Source organism: Homalodisca vitripennis, chromosome 6 (genome assembly GCF_021130785.1).
Source record: "Homalodisca vitripennis isolate AUS2020 chromosome 6, UT_GWSS_2.1, whole genome shotgun sequence".
Classification (NCBI taxonomy): Eukaryota; Metazoa; Arthropoda; class Insecta; order Hemiptera; family Cicadellidae; genus Homalodisca; species Homalodisca vitripennis.
In genome coordinates, this window is record NC_060212.1 from 72888844 (window position 1) to 72913888 (window position 25045).

General features: G+C 32.4%; 1 protein-coding gene across 1 annotated transcript in view; it reads right to left on the bottom strand.

The window, feature by feature from the left end:
* Positions 1 to 25045, bottom strand: part of LOC124364435 — a 76510-nt gene that overhangs the window by 49909 nt on the left and 1556 nt on the right. Inside the window, exons 2-8 of the mRNA XM_046819929.1 lie at positions 14924 to 15150; positions 13468 to 13623; positions 12311 to 12442; positions 9816 to 9988; positions 7939 to 8074; positions 5138 to 5423; positions 3040 to 3178 (exon numbers count right to left, since the gene is read on the bottom strand). Of these exons, the coding sequence (XP_046675885.1) occupies positions 3040 to 3178; positions 5138 to 5423; positions 7939 to 8074; positions 9816 to 9988; positions 12311 to 12442; positions 13468 to 13623; positions 14924 to 15148 (1247 nt within the window). The 5' untranslated portion in view covers positions 15149 to 15150. The remainder of the gene's footprint in view (positions 1 to 3039; positions 3179 to 5137; positions 5424 to 7938; positions 8075 to 9815; positions 9989 to 12310; positions 12443 to 13467; positions 13624 to 14923; positions 15151 to 25045) is intronic.

The following is a 25045-nucleotide window of genomic DNA, read 5'->3' on the forward strand; positions in this document are numbered from 1 at the left end:
ATTTATTTGAAGCATTGGCAATAAAGTTTTCATTGGCATGTTTTTTTTCTAAAGTTATTTTGTTTTTTTAAATTCTGTTTGCATCAGTATATGCTTCTTTATGTTTACTTTCATTAGTAATTTCAAAGTAGGTATTAAAAATGTGCTAACAGGTTACGAAATTTGCCTACTGCATTTTTATTGTATTCTCATGGAATAGCTTGAGCTTCCTGTGCTATCCTATGCCTGAGTTTGATCAGATCTGTTGGCTGAGTTTGATAAACTTTTCCTTTGTAGTCCCATAAAAGTAGTCAAGAGGAGTTAGGTCAGGGGAAAGACAGAGCCGCTCAATTTCTCCACGTCTTCCAATCCACCGGTGTGGGAATATTGTATCCAAGTATCGCATCACTTGGACACCACTGCAACAACTAATATAGATTGAGAGCAACTGATAAAGAAAGATAACAGGCCATTATGGGAAAGTCCAGTAGATGGGAAATCCTAATAGCCCCACTACTTTCACTTAACAGTGCACTTTTTTTAGCAGTAGGTATTTATGAATACGCTTGTCACATTGGCAGGAACATTTTGAACACCAACTTTGAAATTAGTTCACCCAAATAAGTGTTCCCTTCAACCTATAACAGGTACAGTATTAGTTATTTCTTATGTACATGGTAGTAAACATGTTTAAAACTTTAAATACCAATTTCTTCTAACTGGATAAACATTTTCAGTTTAACTAAACCTTTAAAATGAGGTACAACTTAACATAGGCTGTCATTACAGATTTTCTTCTTACCCCCCAAAGCCCGCCCCCCAAGGTGACATCTAATCACCTTTTACACAAAAAAATTGTTTATTATTACCAGCAATGGTATGCAAAATTTTTGTTTTGATATCTCTTGTCGTTTAAAAGTCATCAAGATGTCCTAAGACTTACCTGTCACCCTGTATAATACACGTCTTATGTTTTAAAATAAAACAGTTTCCTATCAGGAAAAGTTTTATCTAGTGTTTTCAAGAATCAATAATAGTGGCATCAATAATTATTATAATTTTGTTTTTTTTAGTCTTATAATCTATATATATAAGTTGATTGCAAAAACGATCTTAATGTAGTGTATGTTGAGTAGACTATTTTATTAGTAGGCGTTAGTACAGTTACTTTTACTACCCAATAGCACTACACATTGAAGCAAATCAGGACTATATAGTTTTATTCATTCTACTAATTTATTGTCCTGACAAAATTAATAATAAATCATTAATTTTAGAAAGTTATATTATTAAAGCATATTAAATACGTTGTGAATCTATAGTGATTTTTTGAAAGAAGTTGCCCTTTCAAGTTTGGTGTGGCATCCATGAAAGATCGTTAATTTTTTAGACAGAATCATGAATTTTTATTAATCACCATAAACTGATGGTGCCATCTGTTTATCTGTTTTCATTAATAATAATAATAATTGTAAAGTAATGTAGGAGAAGACATTGCCCTTAAATTGGCTGTGATAGTAGGAAATCAGCGATAGAATTTATTAATGTCCATAAATAAAATTCTTGTACGACCACTACAGTCAAAAACAAACTTCAATAACTTTATTAAACTCTTTGACTCGTAACCCTGACAGCTTCATGAGAAAATGTCTTGTAACTCATGTGGTAGTGTTAACTACTCTGTGAAAATTCCCCCCCCCCCCCAATAACTACATTTATGATTTCTTCCTTATATACTGTTGCTTGTCATCTTTGAGAGCAACAAAATATTAAAAACAATAGTAGTAAAATCATTTTTTCCTGATATTTATGGATTGCAAGTGATGATTTACGAATACAAATTCTTGTGATTAGCATTTTTATACAAAGGCAGAAGAAATAACTTTCAAATTAATTTTTATCAGATTTTTAAGGATCAAGAAAATCACTATAATGATGAGTATTATAGTAACGAAAATCGACTGCAGTGCCAGGACAGGATATGGATGTGACTAGAGGGTGACATTGTGCTGTGTATCCCAGAATGCTTCCACATCACAAAGTACTTTAAACATGTGAACACTTTATTGAACTAACTATTGGTCATATTGTGGCATGCCCAGTATGTATATAAGAGTATTACCAAATATTGTTTTTACTTTATATTGTGTATTAATAACACCACCAGTCAAAGGATTAAGTTAGTACTAACATTTTCTGGTTAGTCATTTCTTAAATTGATTGCACCACTACTACTCTCGTTGGAGTCACAAATTCAATTTATATCACGCTTACAAATTAAAAACCAAGGAGGAAACACCTTTTACCATTCAAAACGTGCCCTGTTAAACAATCCTACCAGAGAGCCAATACGCTACTTACAATCTGAAATGTTGTCTACCACCGGCAACCCTTTTCACATATGCCAAGATGGGAGCAGATGATATGACATATCTGCCAGCTGTTTCCAGTGCTAAAAAAGAGGCTATCAAAGTGGTGCACAGGAATTTCTCAAATAAAAAATAATAGTAAAGCATTTAAAAGAAAATTTTGGGGATTACTGTGCCGTTTCCCACGATTTTGTACCATAAACTCTTTGCTTTCATGTTACTGACAATATGGATGTGACAAAACAATATTGGACGTATGCAATTTTTGTTTTATATTGAAATTTAAGTTTATTAATGAATTATTATGAACAATTTCACATTCGGATAATTTATTTTAATTGAATTAAGTTAATTAATTTTGGCCTAATTTAAATAACGAATCAACATAAAATTATTAAATGGTACAATAATTATAAATATATTGGCAAAACAGTCACTCATTGAACGATTAATCACTGGTTTGATACTGTTCACCAATATTCTGTGACACTGTAAATACAATTCAACATAACCCAAAAAAATCAAAAAATAATTTTGTGTTCAATTCAAAGACGTAATATTTGTTCCCTATTTGATTCAATATCAAATTTCTTTATTCAAAACGATTGTAAGTATCTGTAAAATGTATGAATCTGCATAAAACAATTGGCTGTATAAGTTAGAATTTTATCACAGCTTAATTCTTACTCACCCATTTACGGTTGTTGGAGGACGGCTGTTGACAAATTGGGTTGCTGTGGTTTTGATTTTTGACGTGAAATCTAGCAATGTGTCAGCAACAGGTGAGACTTTCAAATCCAAAAGAGAAATTCCCGAATCTTCTTGTTTCACTGAAATTTTAAGTTAAAATTAAACAAATGTGGAGCTACTTAATGATCTGTAAGTAGTATGTGCAAAACGACTGATATTTATCTAAGTACACCCTGTATTTATTTAAAGATAAAGGCTTATTGTACATTCACATAATCATAAACTAAATACAATTAAGAATAGTATTAGAACCAGAATTCATTAAATTTTGTATGAAGTGTGATAAATTGAATAGCTCCATCAGCTTACTCATTAAACTTAAAATAATGTTTTAAAATATATACAGGGTGTTTACGAAAGTGTATCACGAACTTCTGTGGCTGATAGTACTCATCATACTAAACAAAAAAATGCTCTATAAACATACATAGAGAAATGTGTCGTTTAGCGGCTAGCTGCCATTTTGTACTTTTTATCAAAAATATTAATATTTCTAGAAATAGTAAAATTACAGATACCAAACTTTGTACATAAGTAGTAAAAAATAAGAGAAATGTAAAAAAATATGGTGTGATTTGCTTTTCAATATTAACAAAATGTTGCCTGTTGAAAATTTTTAAAGTCAAATAACAACAACAAAACCAGTATATTTATACAAAATGTACAAGACACCAACTATTTAGTAATTTTTTAACAATTACAACAGTACTTTTTTCAAAGAAATATGTCAACGCATAATCGAACATGACCCCTTTTTAAAGGTACGCTTGTACAATACTGGACAACAAATGGCATCTAAACCTCTCAACTGTGACATATTTGTTGAGAAAACATAAATTTTCAGCAATATACAAAACATCCCATTTTTTTCTAAAAAACCATCATACACAGGAGCAAAACTCCAAAATTTACTCCCACCTAAGATGAAGGAAGGCAGCCCAGAAAATTACTAAGAGCAGGATGAAGACTTGGTTACTGACAGGACCTGTCTACAGCCTAGAAGAGGTTTTGACCTGTGCTAAAGAACTTAACAAAAAACACATAACCATGTATTTTCATTATTAACCTTTTTATCTGATTTTACATGAAATTTTGACACTTATTCTGTGTCATCTTGATGTTTACCAATACATTTTTAGAATTTCATTTACCTGAGGTTCATAATTGTGAAAAGAAGCAAATACCATAACATTAGACAGTACAAGCACACTACACGATACATGCTGTACACACCAGAGAAGACAAGAGACTGAGGACACTATCAATATTGGCACATTCTGTAGTATGCAATGCAATACATCTGGTACAATAAACTGGAAGGCATGTGTTTGGATGAGGGAGGGGCAGACACCTTTGACCCTACACCTTTGTTTTTGGTCTCAAAGTGACAGTGTGAGTTCAAAATTTACTGGCTGAGGATTCATTGATTGTTACAATTAGTTTAAGTTTCATAGTTAATTGCTAACATAATACACAATGAAAAGAGGTTTCGTACATTATAAAGCAGTTGCTATCCTCATCTTTTGTTACAGGTTTGTTTGTCAATTATTATATTTTTTAGGTACTTTTCATCTAATATAACACTAATAATTATTGTATATTTTTCTTTTTAAGATTTCCTAAAAATTTTTCGTACCTAAATAATTATATTTTTCTTATTTATCACTTTACTTGAAAACATTTTGTTTCTACCTTCTCTTCTCCTTGCTTTATTTGAATATATTCTAAGTCTACAGCAGCTATTTACACTTCTATACATTTTTTATCTAAAACTTTACAGAAAAAATTAATGCTTGCTCTTGAGAAACATCTGCGAGTCATAAATTTTTGTTTAATTTGTTACTAATTTGATAAAAATATATATATATATTTTTTTATGTGGCAAATCTTTTACTTGGCATTAAAAACTATTATATTTCTCTCAGATTGTTATAAAACAAGCAAAGTGACTGACAATGCTTATCAGTAAATGTTCTAACGGTCCTTGTTACCTCGGAGTAAAGTTAAACAAATTCACAAATCACACTAAATGATCTAACCTGCATACAAGTCAGGGATGTAGGAGAGTCTTGTGATGTTGCGTGTGCCATAGATTATGAAGATCTCTGTCGGAGTGAGAGACACAGAGTGGAGGTCTGAGAGACCACAGAGGCTAGCCAACACCGAGATGTTCTGGGGATCCAGAATGATCAGAGTGGAGGAGTTAAAGGTGACAAGGTATGTGCCTCGCCAGGCAAACACAGGTCCTAGGTCTTCCCACGATGTGTCCTTCACTGGTGGCGGATGTAAAAGTCGAATGTGTTGGTGAGGTTTTCTAACCATGTCCTGTAAAAGTAAATGGTCAAAAGATTTTTAAAGAACTTCTTTGAATTAATTTGGGATAAGTTTAGATAACATGTCATATTTCCCTGAAATTGTGATTGTTCATGTATTTTTCAACACAAGAATACTTAGACTTATACCATTTTGAAAAGAAGTCACCTAGATAATTTTTTTTTGTCAAAATCACGATTTGTAGTTTTACAAGTAAAATAAGTCTTTTGATATTTTGCAGATTATTTCTAATAAGATGTGAATCAAAGGTATTTATACACATCTAATTTACTTCTTATGAATCAACACATACATTTTTTTATTCAAATATTTTCAGTTTTGTACTTACATATAATTATAATTTTTTTAGAATTTATATGAAAACAATTGCTTGCAAACACTGTGTTCATGTACGGGGTCATTCAATAAGAAACGAGACCATTGGTTACTTTTCAACATTGTACCCAGTAACACTTATACACTTGTTCCATCTTGCTGCTAATCTGTAAATACCCTTGGTATAACATTGTTTTTTGTTGATCTCAAAGCCACGTTTGCACCTGATTTTTTAAACTCATTGGATTGAAATTGTTCCCCTCATGGACCCTCTTAAAGGGCTCCAAACAGATGAAAGTTTGATGAGGTGAGGCCAGAGCTGCAGGGGGTATGAAGAAGGATCTCCCACTCTAGTTTCTGAAGTTTTTGTGCCATATAAGGACAGGCGTTGTCATGAAGCAAAATCACACCTTTAGTCAAGAATCCCTAGTGTTTCATTCAAATGGCCAGTCTTACCATATTCTCCAACATGTCACTGTAGTACTGGCTATCGATTATTCTTTGGACTTCAATAAATTGGCCCCTGAACACCCCACAATACTGTAAGCATGACTTTACCAGCAGATGGCTGATGTCCTGAATGTTTTGCGAGTGGGAGAAGTCATACGCTTCCACTCCAGGCTCTGTCGTTTTGAATTTGGCTCATAGTGGTGGTTCCAAGTTTCATAACATGTTACAATTCTTATAAAAAAAACCTTCTTTTTCATTTGAATTATAATTGAATAAGAATTCAGAGAAAAATAACATGAAATACCATCCATCCATGATAATATAAAATCTAAAATCCATAAAACCATTCAAACAAGCTAGTTTAACAATCTGTATCAGACAAGGGGAGTTTATAAGTTTCAATTATGAACACCTTTTATATTATTATTATATAATCAGAGAGAATTTAGAATGTTCCATTTACGTTGAAGATGTCTTATTCTACAGGGTGGCCTACTACCAAACACTGAAGCCTCAAGGGCAGTTTGTGCACCACGGCAGGGTATAGTGAAGTCTACAACTTTACAATTTTAGCAGCCCCATAAAATGCAGGAAACAACCAATCAGGTCTTCCTGGGAAAAATTCACCACTCTTGTTTAGAATCCAAAAGATGGTGCAATATTCCCTTACTAACCAGAGCACCCCAAAAACAGGTATTCAGCAGTTTCCTTCAGCTCCAGATGAAGATTCTCACGAGCACATTTCATAATGGCAGTGACTTCAGTTTGAAAGTCTATAGCATTAGGTCTCAATCATACCACTCTGGCACATGTGCCACTTTCAGTCTAAGAGCCATTTAAGCTCCGTTGATGGAATAGGTTTTTTTCCTCCTAGAGTAAACCTCCCTGCAAGTTGCAGATGTATACCAACCTTTTTATTGATTACTTTTTTATAAAAGTTATTATTGATAACTTATTGATAAAATCTGGGCAATTTGATAATCCATAGGTTCTTATTAATCTGGACTATCAGTTCTCTACTGAATAGTATAACCCTAATTTAGTTATTTAAATGCTTTAATTTTTGTAATAAAAATAAAGCTTTGCTATAATGCTCACTGCATGTTTAAGGCTGGTGAATTATTCATATTTCTGGATCTTCAGCAATAAGTTATTTTAAACTTATTATTTATTGTAACTTTAAAGTAATTTTACATGCGTTTTTTTATTTATCATTACAAAACACAGATATGTCTATTTATTTGTGTATAATTATATTTATTACTTATGTATACTTATGTTATTTATTGTATTTATTTTTTATAACTGTTGAATGGTAATTATTTCTTTATTCTAAGTCAGATGGTTGTTATGTTGGTGTATTTGAATAGTTGATTTAAATGGTTTCCTTTAATTTTTTTATGATACATTCCAAAGTTTATTGAACTTCAGTAGTTAATTTTTCCACTGCAATTACTGTTCTCTTTTATATATATATATATATATATATATATATATATATATATATATATATATATATATATCTGGATTGTCATACTCCCAATGTTGGTTTAATATTTGTTTATGTTTCAAATCTATGTATTGTATATCGTTCTGTGGTTTTTGCCATTAATAAAGATTTGGATTTGAATGTATAATATCCTTTGATGACATAACATATCTGCACACTTGTATATTCTCAGGATATATCACATAATCTCATTAATGATCGATTGAATGTTAGAGCCAGAGGACTACACACCTTGAAGATGAGTGTCTTGTGCACGCAGCCCTCACTGTCAGACAACCAGAAGCGCCAACCAGTTCGCCCTGAATAGATGACACGTTGCAGTGGGCGGTCTGGATGAGGAAAAAATGTTGCTCCCACACGGCATAAGCTGGACATAACAATTACTTGAATTTACTATGAATGAATGGTTATGTTTTTCACTTGCCATTAGCAGAGCCCATCACTTGAAAGACTCGAAAAATGTAATTTCTGTCTGTTTATCTGTCCGCATAATATTTTGAGAAAAAACTAACCTATAGACTTGAAATTTTGCATGAAGCTTCATTTCTGTAACACCAACTTCGAATTCAATAATGGTGCATTTCACTCTATGGGGTCTGGATAAGCGTTACTGAACATTTGTACATTGATCTTACGGGTGACCATGACGGCAATAAGAAATTTGTATAACAAATAAATTTGTAAACAGAGTAATTTCAACATGTGACATAATAACACATGTAGCCAAACTACTGAAAGATATTTCCAAAAATATTTCATCTGTATACTTCAAATTTTATATGAAACTTCATTTTTATACACATTTAATTTGACACAATTTCTCTTTATCTGCTGTGGTAGATGTAAACATTTCTTTTCTGTACGACTGTCGTCTGTCTGTCCACAGAACAATTCAAGAATACTGAGCAACAGACTTGAATTTTTGCAAACTTCTAAAAGCCTGTTAGAAAACACGTGATGTGGCCCACTCTCATGTTCTAGATGCAATGGTTGTAGAACAAGAGTTAAAATTATCATTTGATACATTTTTATAAGTAATACTAGTAAACCCGTGCTGCTCTGTACGTTACTCAATATTGTAATTAATGGGGCGGAAGGAGTGCGCATTACTAATGGTTTATCTCGTCAAAGGAGAATAGTATTTATAAGGAGTAGCATACTAAGTCGAGAAATCAGCTCTCATATTTATTATTCAGGGAACTGAACTTTCTTAGTTATTTTTTGGAAGGGCAGGTCTGCACCTAATTTTGGGTAACATTTGGAGTTTCATAAGTTGTTCAATAACTGTCTGGCCATGATGTTTTCAATTACCATGTTTAATTTCACTTTTAAATCATTGTTAATCAACTAGTGTAAATGTACTGTTGTTTCATAAATATTAATGGACATATCTGTTCTTTCTTTGTATTTTCTAATCTTCTAGACAAAATAAGGATAACTGAAATAAAGAAATATAAAGAAATAAACAGATGCTTGTAACATTTTAATTAACCTTCTGTTTCATGAATTCCAGATTTTACTACAGTACAATTAAATTCTTAGTATATTTACACAATTTGTAATAATGTCATACAATAAAATAGTACTTTTCATGTTTATTTCATAAACTTTATACATCGTATTACATCAAATATTTCAATAAAACTCAATGTCATTGCTCTGCTCAGTAGAAAAGAAAAGCGAAAGTTGTAACTGCACTTCCATACAAAGTAAAAGAATGAATATAAATTTGTAACCCTTGCGCTGGAAGTTTTTCTAAATGGTAAGCTGTGTTTAGGCGATTTGTAGAATTTTTGTACTGTTAATCAATCTATTTCTATTTTATATACTTTTGTTCACAATGAACTAAAGAACACTACGATGTACAGTATTGTCCATAATATAAGTACGTCAAATTTTCTTATGAAGTTAGTCATCAAACCAGTTGTAAACTGAGAGTCTGCCAGAACAAGATGGTGGTCTGGCTTTATTGAAAGGAGTATTGAGATGACTGTTCTATCCATATACAATGTTATGTGAACACAGTCAAAAATGCAAAAAATATATGGCTACTGAAAGTTTTGGAATGTATCACAAACATCAATAACAATAAAATTGTGTCACTTCACCTTCTCCTCTCCTGTTGTCCGACCTGTACCACCCTCCAGCTACCGTTGTCCTGTCGGTGAGCAACGATACACCGGTACTCTGTGGCTACCACCAAGGATTGAGCGTTTTGGTTGAAACTAAGCTGTACCACTCTGTACTTCTCATTGAGTATTTCACACGCCTTGCTCAAATTCTGGGAAACAACATGAACAAATATTTTGTCAGATTAACTGTATGGGCTATACACAGTATAGTTCATCAAGATTCAACACATAAAAATCTTTTTCATATCAAAACTACATAAAAACTTAATCAAATTCAATTATAATTTTGTCTAGTTTTATCCTGTACTGAACTAGTTTTCTTCCAGTTTCTCCACTCATTTGGGAAGAAAATTGAACACTTCTACTTCAATTCATTTAGGATTCAATTCATTCAGTTTTTCGGCTGCCATTTTGAAACAGTAAGAGATAGGTAAAAAAGTTAAATACAAAAAATGTTTGTTTTAAAAAGACCTTTTATTTGATATAAAATTTATTATATGTTGCTATTTAAGAATTTTGAGTGTTAGGATTTTTTGTGTTCTTAAATTTTGAATATTTTTGAAATTTAGAAAATCCAGTGAAAAATGCCCGTACCACATATTTAATTCAAAAATAGGTCAATAGCAAGTTAGGAAAAAAATCTGGAGCTATTCTGTATTGTAGGTAGGGTAACACGGTACTTTATTTTAAGTCCTATTTCAAAACGTTTTGGTACACCCTGTACATACGGTTAAAGATAATTAACTTTTGTTTGCGCAAAAATGTTCGGTGTAATTAGACCTTTAAATTGATGTATCACACGACCCATGTTTACATTTGAAAATTCCCCAAAAAGCACCCCTACACCCCAAATTGGGCCCTTTAGGGGCATTTTTCAAAATTGAAAATAATTTTAACGGATTCGGGGAGGCCAAATTATGGAGAAAAGAGATAGAAAAAGTGTGGAAGTCAGTTATTAAGACAGCTGTAAATACTGCACGGGTGGTCAGACTCACCCTGTATACATACATAATGTTTCGTATATCACTCCGTTGGCAGTGTGACATTCCTTTCTTCAAAATCATCTTTTCTGGGGTACCGACAGAACACAGGGAGAAGAGAGTGTACAATAACAATAAATAATAGTAGCTTATACATTTCAGGTAATTCATATTATGAATTAAGGTTAGCATAAAATCCAAATTTTTATATGTATAAAACAAAACCAAATAAAAAAAGAAAATACAAATTTTTGAAGATACAAATCATTACTTAAATTACTTTAACCTTATTAGTCTAATATTTTTGGCAAAACCGCATCATAGGAAACTTGATAATATTTAAACACTATATGACATGTAACAGTTTTATTTGATTCTACTGTTAAAATTAGAAAAATGCAAATAAGTATTGTGCTGCAGCAGAGCAAGTGAATTAATTCTGCCCAGTAGTGCCAAAAGTGCATCATGGTAACTCAAGTGGAGGAACTTAATGAAGAGTTAATTATAGCAGTCTTAGGAGTTAGTTGTAGCCTTATTTGTTATGTAAATTATTTTTTAACTAAATTACAAATTTGTTTCACATTATAAATTTTTATTATCATATGTGAAACTATTTTTGAATATGAGTAAATGAATTTAAAAATCATACAAATTTAATAATTGATGGCAATAAAACTACATACTTTGTTTATTGAATACTCTTGGAGCAATTAGAACAAATTTTAAAACAGTACTAAATGTTAATAAAACAATACTTTTTTATATTTTATTTGTGGAGTCACCTGATGATGAAACCTTTGGTTTCGAAAGGCCTCGTCCAAAAAATAAACCATTTGGAAAAATATTGTTTTATGGACATTTAGTACTATTTTATACTTTGTTTAATTTAGAACTTTTTCCATCTTATATATTACAAAAATAGAACACTATGTTTTGAGGGTTGAAATCTACCCTCTTCATTGAGTGTCATAAAACATTGAGGCATATGGTTTAAACATGTTTATTGAGATTTTACAACAGGGTTAAGGCACAGAAAGTTCCCATATTAATTTTTTCCAGAGTATTTCACTTATACGTAGGTGTGTTACGGACACGTTGTTTTACGGATGTGGGATTCAGTTCATTTTTTCTGTGTACAGACATTGTTGGTGCTTGCTCCAATCACCTTGGACCTTCAGGTATATGCTTGAGATGTTTTTGGTGCGCAACATTTCCAGCTGTTATCCATGACTTTAGTGAATTCATCATCACATATTTATTAGTTTATTAAAATACTCTGTATCCTTAATCTTTTATGCCTTAGAATATTTTGACACCTGATGAAGAGGATATATATTACTATCACCAAAACATAGTGTTTCTTGCTCTTTGTAATATATAACAATAGCTAATGTCTGAAATCCTGTTATCCTTTTAAAATTACATACATTAGAAAACATTTTAATTTCTGATAACTCATTCTAAAAATTCGTTTAGCAGCAACATGCTTACCATGTGATAGTCAATTTCGGTGAAAACAACGAGACCTGTAGCATCCCCGCTAAACAGTTTTTGACCATTCATACTCCACTCAAGAGCAGTGACAGGAGCAGAGTGGAGGCCTCCCACCGTGTACCGCTCCACCTGCGCAGTACAAGATTATTGACACACATTTACCAAAGCTTAACATATAAATTCATTGACTGTCTTATAACACTGCTTCATTCTGTTATTAAATGTTAACTTTAAGCTGCCAAAATGAACTTTTCTTTTAACTACTGTGTAGGTCAGATATGGCCATCACCATATATCCAGGTTGTTTCGTGCCAGAAATATCTGATCAGCAATTGTAAAATGTATGTTTATATGTAGTCACATCTTTCTGATTAACTACAGGTTGCAGCAATCTTCGATATCCCATTTTTCTTCCGCTGTTAGTTGACAGGAAAATTTTGGTGGCAAATAATGTTGTCTAATGCTGGTCTCAGTATGAAATTGTGGCGTGAGCTTGATGGTAGGAGACAGCTGTTAGATGGCAAGATTAGACATCCATTGCCAACCTTGGCAGACCAAAATTATACCAACAATAGAGAGTAAAATAAGTAAACTCTTGATCTCGCTAACAGTCTCAATAAGAAATTAAAACATTAATTCAAATATTCACCAATGTGGAAGTATGTAAATGTATATATGAATATGAATTATATGCTGTTCGACCAAAACAATGAGATTGTTTGCTTACAACTGATACATACCTAAATAAAGAAAAGGAAATTTGTGTGAAACCTCTCTGTTTTTACTCTGAGATTGCCAGATTTCTCTACTGGAAACAAACATTTGTTTGTTTGGACCATTAGAGTACTTTCCCCTATGCTGTATACGAGGGAGAAAAAAATCATACAGAAAAACTATTTTATTCATTAACCTATACATAATTGATTTAAATGCAATTTCTCAATTTATTTACTGCCATAAACATAACATGCATGGAAATTCAAGAGACGTTAGTAACATAATGATCTAAAACTGAGCCGAAATCACTACTTACAGCTAAAACTAAAATAATCATAGCAGTCTAAATTGTTGCATGAACAAAGTTTAAAATGTTCCATTTAAGAAGTCTAAAAATGTTATAAAGTTAGGAAAAAGGTATTAAAAAGATATCTTACGCTGTTGGAGGTGTTTTGTTTATAAGCAGAGCTGATCCATTGAGGCGTAGGTTTCGGGATCTTGAACACGGTGACAGTGCCACTGTTGTCACCAGCAGCCACCATGTAGTCTACTGAGGAGACCACCTTCACACTGGTAATCTTGTGTGTTGTCTTCTGGGGATCACAGTGTTACACTACATTAGACACACATTATTCTTAAACAGCTGGCATTGACCCACTCTTTGTCAATATCTGACACCCGGCAGGTATAAATAAGAGAATTCACTGACATTACACCTTAGCCATCTACTGGAGAACCAAATATATTAACTGCCCTGATTCTGAAAGCTGCAATGTTTTTTTTCTCTTAGGAGAAGAAGCTTATAAAATGCACTTAGTTCTGTAAGAACTTTAGCGCTGCTTCAAGAGTGACAGGATATTCAGGATGGGTAAGATTAGGTGGTAGGGGTCGCCTCCTATCGAGATGCTTCCTTTTGAGCTTCCTTGAAAGCTGAAAGCTACCGTGATATGAACACTGAAATCTATTAACTTATTACATTTAAACACAAAAAAACCAATATTTAATACTTTTAGTTTTGTGAGGCCTTTCGATAGCAAGGCTATCTTCGTTAGACACACAAATATAAAAGTATTAAATATTGGTTTTTAGTGTTTAAATGTAATAATGTAGCCAATATAAGCTCCATCTTGAACATTACAACTGAAATCCATGTTTTACACTCACCTGATGACATCCAAATAGATCAAATCAGTTTGGGTTTCTTTCATAGCTGAGACACAGCAGTGCCTTAGCTATGGGAAAAGTCTGTGCTTTGGATGAAGTCACGTTTCAGGCATCTGATGCCTCCGTAAAAAAGGAAAATTTCCTTGTAACCTGTTTATCTGAATTACAACTTGAATTACTTACACACACCCTACTGTTCATGTTTGAAATCATATATTACATGTAACTACTAATCTTAAATGGAAACAAAATGAAATCCTACAACTAGTGCCTGGCCTGTGGTTTCAAGTACAGTTGGGTTGACATGGCCTCGTGACAAGATTTCAACAGCTGGACTGTGGACTGACCCACACAGACAGAGAGTGCTGATGAGACACATTGGGTCATCTGTAAGATGCCTGTTTCTTGTTAAACTGGTCCACAAAGCACTAGATTATTTGATGTACTATGTCTTATTTATCAAGTTTTTTATCTTTTTATTTATCTTTTTTTATTATTTATTTTTTATTTATTATTATTAAAATTATTTATTATTTTATTTTTATTATTCTTTATTATCTTTTAAGATTTAAAAATTGTACTTTGTTTTGGGTATTATTAATTTTGTATCATCAACTTTCTTTGTTTCAAATTTCCAAGCAATGCTCACATGACCAGACATATTCTGCACCCATCCTGTATATAACTTGTATATGACCACCTTATAGATACTATAAAATATAGTTTTACCTCGGGACGTAATCGCTGCATTTCATGCGTCTCTCGATTGTACCAATACACGACACCGATGTTGGTGCCCACAGCAAGATATTCTGGCACCACATCGATACAAGTCAAGGCCACTGTTTCGAGAAACAGGCCACGTCGCACCGTTAGCGGAACCTCCTTCAAGAACCCACTCAAGGGAGCCCACTCCCTCAGAATCCCATCATCTTCACTTTGTGGAGCAGCCATTTCTGCAAGCAGTTCAAGTAGACCTTTATCATTGCAGTAGTGGTGGCCTTTGAGAGGTCTAAGTTCTAGTGGGCTATAATAATTATATATTTATTTAATATAGTAAACAAAAGTTATAGTATTTATCGATTGTTGGGCAGTTATGCTCTTATGGTATAGTAAAAGTATTGCCACTGGCAGCGTAGACGGTATGGCAATACCGTCAAGCATGGATATTGCGTGGATGGATGACCGCTGAGCAATCCTACCCTTGTAAGCAGTTTACCTGCCTGGTTATTGGTGGTGGTTCGGAAGTCATTGGTACCCAGATTAAGTGTCAGAGAGGGCTTCTTAGGCCTAACTTCACCTGGGGCAACAAGACATTCTTTACATTTAATAGTTTTAAGCAAATGATGGTGTATACGCTTTTAATGATATCTTATTTACTCACGCCTTGGACTTGAGAATTTATCAGTTTTGTCTAGTTTATAATGTTTTGAATCACTACCCTGCTCCATTTAAAAAGATTCGTCTACAGTCCCATGTGAATCAATGCTCAATAATGCGCTTTTATCTTAAAGAAAATTTATTAATTACATTTAGAACTATCATTACAAATAACTTAATCTATAATGAATATCAGAGACTAAATCACACTTTTTGACCATAAATTATTTTTCTCTTGTAAGATATTATTTATAAACTTATATAACAGAGTTATATCTGTCACAACATATGAACAGAATAAATGATTTATGGCACAGACAAGCAGACAGACGTACATACTTCCATTTGACATTTTGAACTCAAAAATCATACAGAAATCAAAATATTTCTTCCTTATACCAAGAGGAAACTATAAATTAAGATTCTAGTCTCTACGACTCTTCTATCAAGAGTTATCGTATAGACAGGCAGACAAGCAGACAGACTGCTTTTGACTTTTTGGCCGTAAAAACCAAATGTTTTTCCTTACACCAGGAGGAACCCATATTCCCAGTTTCAAGTCTCTAAGACCCTTCTATCGAGGGATCACACATATGGACACAATAACGATCTCTAGATAGCTCCGTCAGGTTGTTAACAATGAGACTCAATTAAGACTTTAACTACCCAATAATGTTCGTTTGGTTGTAAAGTACAAAAACTACTAATAAACTTATCTCAGTCCTAGCAAAGCATCAAACTGAGACTAATTGGCATTAAAGCCCATTTGTATTTGTCAAATTAGGTTTCTGCTCTCAAACACATTCTGTTTCTATTAAGGTATGAATTTAATTAAGTGAAAGGAAACTATTAAGCTATGGAACTATTATAAGGAAATTAAGCTATGAAAGGAAAACATATATGGTGAATAGCAGTGTAAAAAGTGTAATTATAATATATTTTAATACAGATTAATTTTGCAGACCATGAGTTGAATAAATAATTGTATTATTATTTATACTCTTTCCGGAGTGCAGTAGCTTCTAAAAGATTATAAAACCTTTACCATTTTACACAATTTAGCCACAACCCCTGCCTGCCTGTTATGATTCAACTTGAACCATGATATACAGAAACTACTTTTTAAAACGTATTGAAATAATTCTAAGAAATAATGTTATATCCGTCAAAAAATATGGGTCTACACACGGCACAAGTATGAAGGCAGTGGAATAAGGATTTTAACAAGGCTGTAGGAATGTAAAAGTTAGCTTTACCATTTCAAATTACATCACATTTAGACTCATTTTCTTTATGTTGTTATGAAAATTAAATTAATACTACAGAAATTGAATTTAATAAGTAATAACAAAACTGATCAATGCATATAGGGAACACAGCTTGACACGACAGCCCGATTATTTATGAATGTGAGTCCATGTGCCAGAGCACTTGGGTCAGTGAGGATCCGTAATCCTTCAGGAGCAACAGCTCTTTGACTAGAGTATAGTACTAGTATTATCACTTATTTATCCCTTAACAGCATATTGGTGTCATCTGGACACATTAATACATACAGTATTTACTCACAGTGTGGTACTCTCACTTCAATACATGAGCTGATAGGGTTAATTTACTAAAATTAATATACACAAATAAGCCTCTTTCATCCCTGTTTGGTCATTTTAATACTAAAGAAATATAACTCCCTGAACAAATGCTTATCACAATATTAATCAGGTCAAGGCAAACATATTTCACCACATGAACATGATTCTACGGTGCTTAGTTTCGCACCACTGTCAGTGTATGTGTTTTTAACAAAAACATTAATATCTTAAAAATTAATAAATTAAATCCTAACAAATTTAGGTCAAATGTTTATGGTAACAAAGCCAATTACTATAAAAAATATTATGATATTATCTTTAACCCTTAGTAACTACAAGTGGTCTAGGAGACCACACAAGAAATTAAAAATCCCTTTTCTCCCTTTCTGAGCACCCTGGATCGCCATGCCACACAGTGTTTTCCTAGCTTCTGTGTGTCAGTTTGAGGGCAGAGTTTGACCCTGACGAGTTGCGCACAGTTCTAACACTGGTGATGTAACAGGGTCTCCTAGACATATTGTAATAGTTAGGTTACAAAACATATTGGTCTCTCAGATGTATTATAGTAGTTGCGATACAGAACCTCGAGATCTAACAAGACTTTTTTAGTGATTACATCTCTATTTTCTAACTGATTGTAATTTTTTTTATATTTGATTCATGTTTATGTTTTTTTAATTTTTAATTTTGTGTCATAGATGCCGAACCAGAGCCATCAAATGCACCTCCTAACGTTTGAACAAGAAATCATCTACCAATCAGACATGTTTTAAAATCTTCGTCTCAAGGTTTTGTTCAAGGTTAGGAATTACTTGTGGAAGAAATATTGCATGAAGACTTACTTGAAGGAAACATACATGATAGCGACAATCTTGATTTTTGAATAAGAGAGTAAACATTAAACGGATTAAGATATTAGTGATCCAGAAGATATTGTTATAAACTATACTGAACAACTTAAACTAGATTTAAATTTAGAAAGCAATGATATTTAATACCCTACAAACCATAATGAACCTATTATTGAATATGAGGAAGGGGTGCGAAATGACCTTGTCATAAACAATGAAAAGGAAAATAATGAACAACAGTTTATGCATCAGAACGAGGTTCCTCAAGCTAGGATTAGGGGAGAAGTAACTTACTACTATGGAAGACGGACACAACTGATGGTGAAGAAAGTGTACCTGCTTTCCGATGGAAGAGAAAAATTACTAATCCAAATGTAAGAACCAGGGCTGTAAATTAAGTAGCACATATACCTGGTTTTAAGACAATGGGTAAAAAGGTAGGAACAAAACCAACTGCAGATTCCATTCGGAGTCTATTATTTTCTCAAGATATTTTGGATGGAATCGTAAAATGGGCTACCAAGAAAATTAACTCAGTCAAAACTCATTAACAATAAAGCATTGTACGTTTATGAAATTGATGTACTTGAACTCAAGACTTTTATTGCACTACTAGTTTACACTGCTGGTAAGTCAGGGAGAGAATCAGTGTTGAACATCTTTTCTACAGATCGTACAGGCAGAGAAGTAATGTGTTTCACGTGAGCAAGGACAGGTTTTTATTTTTGCTTGCAGTACTAAGATTTGATAATTCCACAGACAGGAAAGAACGAAACAAATAAATCCAAGAAGCAGCAATATATAAGAAATTCTACAAAATTATGGAGAAATAGCAACAACTGCTACTCAATGGGAGAGTATTGCTGTATTGATGAAATGCTGGTTGCGTTTAGAGGACGTTCCTCCTTTAGGATGTATATGCCTAAAGGATCCAATGCCTCACTGATGCTGGAATACATTATCTCTCAAATAATTACATCTATTCTGGAAAAGACTGTGACGGCTGAGGTATTACAGAAGTCCAACAAAGAACACTTCTCAAACCGAGTCAAGCAGTAGTGAGGTTGGTTAAGCCAATCGAGAACACAAAACATAATAGCTGTCAATTCTCTAGTTCCATTCAACTATAAAACAATTAACATATCTTAAGACTGTGAAGAAAAACAAAAATGAAATTCCCATTATTTTTTAACCAAACAGGGAGAAAGAAGAGTTCAGTTCAATGTACGGTTACACTGAAAGAATAACTTTACTTTCATATGTGCCAAAAAAAGGATAAGACTGTTACATTGTTGTCATCAATGCACCAGGGACCAGGGAATGATGACTTATCAGGCAAACCTCAAATTATTGAAGACTACAATATAAATAATGGTGGCGTTGACTCAGCTAACCAATTGTGTTCTGACTGTTCAACATCACGAAAAATGCAAAGATGACCAATGGTAATCTTCTTCACCATGGTGAACATTTCTGCTGGAGTGAATTATTTTATGCTCTAAAATTCTTACTGGGATACTTCTCTACGCAACAGATTGGACTACATGAAAATCCTGGCAAAGTATCTTGTAACATCTGTCATGCAGCGTAGACTGGAAAGATGGTATCTGAGTGATGAAATGAAGCTATCCATCTAGAAACTGCTGAACATTGAAGATCCTCCAACAATTGTGCAAGATGATGTTCTACCACTCAGGAAGACGTGCTCTTGCTGTCCTCCTCGTCTCAAGAGGAAAACTAAATATCCCTGTAAGGTCTGTGGAAAACCCATATGCTTGGAATGTGCTAAAAAGGTGTGTCTACAATGCATTAGAAACGACAAAGACTAGAAAAATATTGAACTAGTAAATCAGTACTTCCTGTATTTTGTAAATACCTTATACTAAATACGCATGTTACTATACTATGTACAAGTTCACTAATTTTCAAGGATTGTAAATTCAACTATGTACTAAACAATGTGTTCTTTTATGACAAACAACCTAACAACAAAAAAGAAAAAAACTATCAATGACTTGAATTCCAGATTTTTGTGGTGTAATTTTTTTAAGTATTAAATTTAATTTTGAAAAAAAGGTTACGTCATATATTAGGAACATCCTATAGTGTTCCTTATATATTACATACTATATTCTCCCCTAAAATCCATTCTATAATATACATATGAAATTTTATAATTCACATACAAAAACTAACAACAAAATTATAATTTTTAGGGCTCATCTTTTTTTATTACTATATTGTTAAAATTAAGAAATGCCAATCAGCTATAAAAAACACCTGATCTATGCCGTTGCCATATAAAAACACTGCTAACACTACTAAGAGATTATACTAGTTGTTTATTTTATTTAATAGCGAACAGTTAACCTAGTTAAAGTAACTTTACTTAATATTTTAGTTTTTTAACAGTTGTTAATAAAGGAAGCCTTATTATAAATAAAGCAGTTTCCAAGAAACAGATTTTGAGGTACTTCATCACTTTAAATCAAAGAACTTAAATCTGATTTTGTATTGTTGGCTATTCACTCAGAACCTGAGTGAGCCATGTTTTAACACAGTAAATCTGCTCTAATTCAGTTATTCATTTTTTAAATTTAAATATCTATGGTGTCATTAGATTCATGATAAAATGTACTAAATGTTCTTGTAATTATTTAGTAAAAATACTGCTTATCAAGATATTCAAACTTTAAAAGTTGTAATGGCAGCCATTTTGAAAATATTGAAGATAATGTTGTAATATGTTTTGCAGTTACTATAGCCTTGTTACTATAAACTTGGTATTGGTACTTTACGAGTATGGGTCAACGATCATACTGATCCTTGTTTATCTTTATTACTTTTTCATGTAACACCTCATTATTGCTGAATTGAGTCTGTATCCCAATAATTATAAATGTTTCACTAGATCTTTCAAAAATTTTCCATTGACTGAACTAGCTCATACTCAGGGTTTAATTCTTCTTAATTTTAAGTTTTCCTGGTACTGTTTGGACTTTTAAAAGTTCATATTGTTCACGGCTTATTCCAGAGTTGTATTTGAACTTTCCTATGCATTGAGACTTGCAAGGTAATCTTATTTATTTATCTACGGACAAACAATTTTCCATTTAGAATAACATGCCATAATAGTTTTTATGTTATACGGCAATACACCATTTCACATATGTGTCATATTAATCCAACTAAAAAACAAGCAATTAAAAACCTAGAATTGGTGACAAATCAAAAATAACAATAATTAACAATATAACTAAAACTAATGTCACTTTCTAAAAATAGCAACAATCACTAGTGTATATAAATAGATATGTGAAATAATTATAATAACTAAGTAATAATGATGACAGTAATAGCAATAAAAAATGTTTATAATAATAATCAAAGTAACAACAAATAACAAACAACAAAGGATAACAACGATGATAATAACAGTAATTTATAACAATAATTAAAGTGATAACAATAATGATATTAATAAAAATGACACTAATTTGTAGCAAAAATAAGTAAATTCACAGACAAAAGACAACAATATATAATATTTATAACAATAGCAACAAATGTTTATAGCTTTCTGTTGATAACTGAACAGCGCTACTTAATTTAATATTTGATGTACACCATCCTATATTAGACATTATTATTCATACCACTACTGCTTTCATCAAACCAAGAACTAAATATATTTGTAACTTTGGGATGTACAATTGATTATGATTTTACTTATCTATTTACAGATAAATTGGTTCTCACGTATTCTGCTGATGATTACTCCATCGGAAAATTACTCCACTCCACTCCTGTTTGACTACTCATTAGAGGGTACAGAAATTTCCAGAGAGTCCTCTGTCAAAGGCCTGGGAGTGACCTTTACTTCATCTCTTACTTAGGATGTCCATTTCCGCAACATGTGCAATGGGACGTTTTGGATATTGAGTCTTACTTATATAGACTCTCACGCTGCCATGATGACATCCAGTCTCTTAAACTTCTCTACTGTGCCCTAGTGCGCCAACATCTTGAATATTGCTGTTATCTGGTCACCCCACCAGATAATGTAATACCAGAAGACCGAAATTGTGAGGATCCAATGGCACTTTGTGAGATAAGCCGTTACTTTCATCGGCTACAGGTTCCTCGAAGTTCCAACATAGGAGGTAACAATACTTTTTCAACTTCATCTCTTAAACCAGACGTGTTACCCAGGACATCTTATTTTGTACCGCCTTGCCAATTCTGAACCTAACTGCCCTAGCTTCTAGAACGCGCCAACTTCAGAGTACCTACTGGCACGATATCTGTTACCCTATTCTCCAAACCTACAGTTCTAGCTCCAACATTGTCAACTCCACCTTACTGAAGATTCAGCATCATACGAACACATCATACCCTGTAACCTCGACTTATTCTTCCTTCAAGCGTAACCTAACAAATCTAAGCCTGCAACTTTAGTAGTGAGCAGTAAAACCTCCCTTTCTCTTGGTACCTTGGGTACCTAAAGTATTTACCTCTAAGCAATTAATGGAAAGTAATAAATGGGCATCTGAAGAGCTGAAATGTAGGAGAAAAGAAATAGTTAAATTAGAGTATGAATTTAAAATTACTAAAAATAATAATATTAAATCAACCATTAAAAATATGAAAAAAGAGTTGAACCAGTCTATTGCCTTGCGAAAGAAGAGTTATTATGATAGTAAAATTTCCTAATAAAGTTAAAACTACTTGGAATTTAATTAATTATGAAGTCGGTAAACAGAAGCTTTCAATATTAAACATATCACTTGCAGTGGACGGTAAAATATTGACAGACCCAACCTTGGTTGCTAATATTTTTAATAATTTTTTTGTTGAAGCAGTTGATAGCTTAATACTTCTGAGCATTTCCTCCACAAACCATGAAAGCAATATTGAATTTCAGCACTCAAACCAAATTTCAACTACTTTTAAATTTAAACCAGTAAATGAAGTTGACATAAAAAGCATAATTTCATCATTTGAAAACAAATATTCATTAGGATTTGATGAAATTTCAATTATTGTTCTAAAGCAGTCTTGTCCACTAATATTAAAACCCTTAATACATTTAGTTAATTCTTCTTTGATATCAGGAATTTTTCCAGATAAGCTCAAAATAGCTAAAATAATTCCTATTTTTAAAAAGGGAGATCCAAATGATCCTGCCTGTTATAGGCCAGTGTCTCTCCTCCCAGTTTTATCAAAAATATATGAAAAAGTTGTTTATAACCAATTTTTAAATTATCTGGAATCTAACAATTTCTTAAACAGTCAACAGCACGGTTTTCGATCTGGACGATCTACAACTACCGCAGGTATCGAGTTTATTGATTCAATAATCAATTCAGTGGATAAGGGAGAACACGTGATTGGAGTATTTCTGGACTTGACCAGAGCATTTGACAGTGTGTCACATTGTAAATTAATAAGTACTCTTAAAATGTTGGGTGTTATGGGAAAGGAACTTGCTTGGTTTAGTTCTTACCTTCAAAATAGGATGCAATACGTTGAAATAGAGCATGTTTCAAACAGAACTCAGTATTGTTTTAAAAACAAATTCAATTCAAAACTAAGAACAGTAAAGCATGGAGTCCCACAAGGATCAATATTACGTCCACTTCTTTTTCTTTGTTATATAAATCAGTTGCCTTTATTGGTTAGAGAAAGCTCTGCTGTCTGTTTATATGCTGATGAATGTGGTTATCTCAGGAAAAAGTGTTGAAAGTGTTGAGATGTCCGCTTTTATAGGTCTCTCAATGATAAAAGACTTCTTGATAAGTAAAACCCTTTTATTAAACTCAAACAAATAAAATTTTATCTCTTTTTCCACAAAACAAGCTCTAAACAGGGTTCAACCCAACATTTTCATTGAGGAAGAACAATTGCTAAATGCTTACAGCACAAAATTTTTAGGATTGATTATAGATAAAAACTTAAGTTGGAATGAACATGTTGACTATGTTTTAAATAAAATTTCCAGTGGTCTATATGCACTGAGACGATTGGCTAAGGTTTGCAGTGTAGAATCTCTAAAATCAGTTTATTATGCTCTCATAAATTCCCACATTGCTTACGGTATAGCTATTTATGGAGCTACCACATCACATAATTTATACAAAATTCTAGTTAAACAAAAGCACGCTATTAGAATTATAAAGACATTAAAGAGAAGAGATTCAGTTAAGCATATTTTTAGGAAACTCCAAATATTTACTGTCTACAATCTATACATATTTGAAACTATAAATTACATTGTACATTTCTGCAATTTTGCCTTAACAGAAAGAAAACATCAATATAATACACGATTCAATATATCTAATGATTCTCATCACTTGGAATTTTATAAAAAGAAAACCTCATACATGGGGAAAAAGTTTCTAAATCATTTACCAATTGAGTTGAAGACTAACTACAACACTAATAATTTCAAAACTAAACTTAAAGAATATCTACTAAATAAACCTATATATTCATTCCAAGAATTTTTTGAAAGGGCTAATTGACTGGTTTAGCTCAACATGTCTATGTGTATTTACGTATGTATGTGTCTGTGTATATGTATTTATGTATGTATGTGTCTGTTTATATGTATAAGATAACTATTTATTACCATAACTTATAATGAATGAGTGTATATTCCAGCAACTGTACATGAAATACACTTAAAAATTATAATAGTAATCCTAGTACTAATGCTTAATAATGTTAGTTAATATTTTAAAAGTTGATGTTACAAGTTGATACATATTAGATAATATTTTTTTATTAACTATAATTTTCTTGATGTGACTCTATTCATTGTACATTCTGTGCATTTGTTTTATGTATAAAGAATTTCTGAATCTGAATCTGAGTGCTTTTAAAGGATTATTGTCATGTCTGTTTTATTTTTGTTGTAATTACTGTTATTTATCTTGATATTGTTAATATCTACCTTAATTCTAAATAAGTTAAACTCTGTAAAAAGAGGCTTTGCCTTTGAAAATGAACTAAATTAAATTAAATGA